Here is a 5,000-nt window from a genome sequence, read left to right as displayed (position 1 = left end):
ATGGGAACGAATTCTGAAAAACAAAGGGAAGTAAGCGCTCTAAATTCATACGCCATGTGTAATAGAGTAAGTGAGAGTTATTCGGAACCCTTCTCCTGGCACCTGAGAGAATAACAAGCATTGAAAATGAACAAGCGACTTTCATCCTCACATATATATATATATATATTTTTTTTTTTTATTGATATAGATTTGTTTATATAGGAAACAAAATTGTGAGCGTTTCTTTGGCTGGTCGTTGCTTGGTGGGTTGACTGTTTTTGTTTTTAATGTGTCTATTTTTATCTTTTTTTCAACCTTTTTTTTTAACTAGCTGTTTAGCAATGCGGGATCGCTGCAAGTTTGTTTCCTTTCTCTGTGTACCTACATGGCGGTCTCCGTCTTTATAACTATTTACATTTATATCAGGTCTATCGCAGTAAAGTGGAGAAGGTTCTAAAAAGATCATATCTTTTCACACGTTTTATTACAAATCTTGTTAAAAATCGTGATCTCGTAATGGGCCGGTGTCACAAAATAAAAACTCTGCCTGAACAATCCCTCTCAATGCAGTCAACGCGCATGCGCTTAATTACATGGGGAGATTAATCCGGTCGTGAACAGTCGAGCGGATTGCTAACCCTAACCCTAACCCTAACACTATCCCTAACACTAACCCTAACGTCCAAGATTGGAGCATGCGCATTGACCGCATTGAGAGGGATTGTTCAGCAGAGGTTTTATTTCGTGACACCGGCTGTCGTTATGAAGAGGTAATCGCCAAGGCAGGTTGGACTGTACTATTTACACCCCCGGTATAGGGGTGTGTATAGGTTTCGCTCGATGTGTTTGTTTGGGTGTTTGTGTGTTTGTGTTCGCATATAGATCTCAAGAATGAACGGACCGATCGTCACCAAACTTGGTGAACAGGTTCTATACATTCCGGAGACGGTCCTTACAAAAATTGGGACACACGGTTAGGGAGTTATTGGTGGATTAAAATTATACAAGGACTTATACAGGGACATCTTTATGGTCAAAGGGAAATAACCATTCTCACTCAGTACTCAGTCACTGCCACCAACTGAGAAGGTTATTTCCCTTTGACGGGGGTGTTTTTCCTACCTCATAGGAATTTCTTGTTTGGTAATAAACTCATACATTGGCGTTTGAAAACTCAAGCACCTGTACCCCCTACTTATGTTCTCTTTGTTCTTTTATTTCATGTTGAGGCGGCCAGACCATTTTTTTCCAAGTACCTTCTTTCGTCTCCTGCATTGAATCTTCAAACGAGCTACTCGCATAAATTATCTGAGTGTTTCACAGACTGTCAGCAAAGAAATCAGTACAACAAAATAGAAAAGGGGTAGGCCTTGACCGCCTCAAAGAAGACGAGGAGTGAAAAATGTGTGGTTAGGGAACGATATATTTTTCTCGCACGCAATTGCACACTCCCCTGTCTCTCACTGACGGACAGACAGGCAGACACACATACAGACACAGACACAGACACGCGCGCGCAAACCACACACTCACACACATATATATCATATATATATATATACACACACACGTACACAAGCACGCACGCACGAACACACACACATACACACACACTGAATACACACACATTCTCTCATTTTTGTCTGTCTCTCTTGACCTACTTCCTCTCCCCCCCTCCCCCCACCCCCTCGGTCGCAGCTCAACCCCAGACAGAAGGACAATTACCCGTTATTGGCGCGTAATGAATACGGGTGTGTCACGTCCCAAAGGTCGTGTTGAGTACTTTGCTAATAGTGCGGTTTCTTTGTGGCGCTCTTGAAATAAATTGGACGGTTTTGCATGGATCACTGGAAGATCGTCTGAAAACCAGTGCATTCATTTTGTTGAGTGCAAAAACCGTGTTCAGGCGTTCTGTGAATTACTGAATATCACGACATGAAATTAAACTTCCTGTGTGTGTTGCCTGTCTTCCTGTCCGTCAGTCTGTCTGTCTTTTTGTCTGTGTGTCTGTCTTTCTCCTGGTACATTTTTTTGTGTGTGGATATCCATTCTTATGTGTCAGGCGGCCTTCTGCAATAAATCTTTTCTAAGTTCTCGGATGTTCCTCTCAACTATATTTTGATTTCATTGCGATAATTTGAATCTTTACCGAGATTTACATTTGTCTGTCTGTGTGTCTGTATATGTATGTGCCTGCCCCCTTCCTTCTACCCTAAAGCACCTTCTTCTTAAATCAATACTCATACACACACAAAAACATTTTTAACATTCATTTCTAAACACCTCCAGAACATTGACCTTTAACTTCGACCTTCACCTTGTTTCAGACTCAGCCGAAGGTCTCCACTCGGTGCGTCTGTACCGGTTTTTGCTGGACGAGTTGGAAAAGCCGGAGAGCGAGGAAGGGAGACTACTGGCCTGGGTGGACAAACCACGTGGTCTGTTTCGTATCGTCAGGAAAGCCGAGATTGCCGACAAGTGGGGAAAGGCGAAGAACAACGAGTCGATGACGTATGAGAAGTTCAGTCGTAGCCTCAGGTAAGCTATAGTCTAAATAATAAGTAATGAAAAATCGCTTACAAACTAATCCTGGTCGACTTCAAAGCAAAGTAAACAGTCATACCATCCAAAGCCTGCCAAGACCATCCAAACTAAAACTATAACCAAATCAACACAGGGAATAAACGAATTCCGAAGATAACTCTGTCGGGTTTGTATGAGTTGTGGTAGAGTGACCTTTTCTTGCAAAACCTCGTACTGTCGGAAACACCTGGAAACACAAACACACACCTCGCTAGTGATTGGACATTCCAATATTTATACGAGGTTTTGCAAGAAATTGTCACTCTTCCACAATCCATACAAACCCGACGGAGTTATTTCCAACAAATGAGAGCTAGAGTGGTACATTTGTTGCTAAAACAAGTGCTTATACTATAAGATAAAACGCTTGCCGTGGTACATTGTTTGCTGTGTGTGTGTGTCTCTAAAAGATGAAACAAATCGACACATGATTTACAGTGACAAGTATAACTAAGACCAATCTGTCAACGTATGAACATGTGTTGCTGTTGGTTTGAGCGTGTTTTATTCACTTTTGCTGTATACAATCATTTCACACACACAAAACAACATCTACAACGATAACAAGCAATTGTGATTTTGGACAAGTTGTAAAAATAGGCCATTATTTTACGATTACAATTGTTGCTGTTACAGGTATTACTACAAGATCAAACAGTTGGAGCGGGTACACGGGCAATACCTCATCTACAAATTCCACATGCAGGCTCACCCCCAGGTGTGGGACACCATCAGAGGAACGACCTCATCTCTTCAGTCTTCTTCAGCTGTGACGTCATCTTCGACCACGTCATCGCCAAAGTGGACGTCATCGTTATTATGAAGAGGTTTTCTTCTCTGACCTGTGACATTTTTCGGATACTCTTGCCTGACTGTGTTCAGTATTTTTTTCTAAACTACAATCATGTGACTTTTTTACAGAGGATATTTTCCAGTGAGTGTGTATGTGTGTCCTCGTGTGTGTGTGTGAAATGAAATGAGGCAGCACAGGTTTTTCAATGTTATTATGTGTGTCGTTTGTTTTTGTAATAAACTTTCATGGGCAGCAGTTGCTTTGTATTTTCATTTCCTGTATCTCCCTGCCCTCCCCCCCCCCCCTTTTTTTTTTTTTTACATTTAGTCAAGTTTTGACTAAATGTTTTGACATAGAGGGGGAATCGAGACGAGGGTCGTGGTGTATGTGTGTGTGTGTGTGTATGTGTGTATGTATGTGCATGTGTGTGTGTAGAGCGATTCAGAGAAAACTACTGAACCGATCTTTATGAAACTTTGCATGAGACTTCCTGAGAAAAATTACCCCATATCTGTTTTTCATTTTTCGATAAATGACTTTGATGACGTCATATCCGTGTTTGTTTGTGAGAGTTGGGGCCGCACTGTCACACCCTCATTTTTCAATCAAATTGATTGAAATTTTAGCCAAGCAATCTTAGAAAAAGCTCAGACTATGGGATTGCATTTCAGCTTCGAGGCTTAAAAATTACTTGATAAATTTGGTCATTAAAAATCTCAAAATGCTAATTAAAATAAAATTTTCAGTAATCGATCCAAACATGATTCAATCTTATTCCGAATTGTTTTCTGGTTCCCAAAACATATAGATATGTTATGTTTGGATAAAAAAAAAACAAGCTCAGAAAGTTAAAAAGAATACAGAAAAGCGCGCTTTCCTGCTAAGCGCAATAGCTATTGCGCTTTACTGGTTTGACACATTTTTTTTTTTCAGAGTGGTTATCACCAAAGACCAAAGATGTTTTGCAGTTTCATGTTTTGAGATAGAAATGTTTCAGGACTTAAATGTTGTAAAACCTCTTATTTTTCTGACGCAAATTTATTTTTAGCCTTATTGTGCATACAATTATTTTCTTTTTCGGAGCGAAATTTTTGTTAAGATTTTTTTTTTCTCAACAATTTTACGTTTTGAGATTGCGATGTTTCTGACGTAAATATTGTAGAACGTCATGTTTTTTTCTGGCGTGATTTTCGCGGAACGCGATCCCTTGTTGTACTACTCTGTGTTTACGGGTGCCTTTTTTTTTGGTATAGAATGTGTTTTTTTTTCTTTGAAGTTTTTACGACTAATTTTTGTTATTGGTCATCCTCTCTCTCTCTCTCTCTCTCTCCCCCCCCCCTCTTTGAAGTTTTTACGACTAATTTTTGTTATTGGTCACCCTCTCTCTCTTCCCCCCCCCCTCCCCCATCTGCAGCTTCGTTTTTCTCCTCTTTTGTTTGTATTATCCACACTTGCTTTTTTTACGTGAAAGTTCCAGTGTTTAATCAGAGTGACATCAAAGGTTGTAAACAAAGTTTAAGATTACTTGTTATTTCTTATTGGCACCAGTTTATACTTCGTATTCATGATTTCCGTGTTTGATATATGAAATGAATCTCAGGTACTCTTATGTTGTTGTTTGTATTTTGGTTTTAGTTTTACT

General features: G+C 39.9%; 1 protein-coding gene across 1 annotated transcript in view; it reads left to right on the top strand.

Annotated features, from left to right (window-relative positions):
• Positions 1–5,000, top strand: part of LOC138971054 (uncharacterized) — a 17,617-nt gene that overhangs the window by 11,825 nt on the left and 792 nt on the right. The window contains exons 5-6 of the mRNA XM_070343656.1: positions 2,310–2,520; positions 3,202–5,000. The exon at positions 3,202–5,000 is cut by the window's right edge and continues 792 nt beyond it. Coding sequence (XP_070199757.1) covers positions 2,310–2,520; positions 3,202–3,388 — 398 coding nt within the window. The 3' untranslated portion in view covers positions 3,389–5,000. The remainder of the gene's footprint in view (positions 1–2,309; positions 2,521–3,201) is intronic.

The sequence above is a fragment of the Littorina saxatilis genome, linkage group LG7, assembly GCF_037325665.1.
Source record: "Littorina saxatilis isolate snail1 linkage group LG7, US_GU_Lsax_2.0, whole genome shotgun sequence".
NCBI classification, from domain to species: domain Eukaryota; kingdom Metazoa; phylum Mollusca; class Gastropoda; order Littorinimorpha; family Littorinidae; genus Littorina; species Littorina saxatilis.
This window is presented reverse-complemented; position numbering and strand designations above follow the sequence as displayed.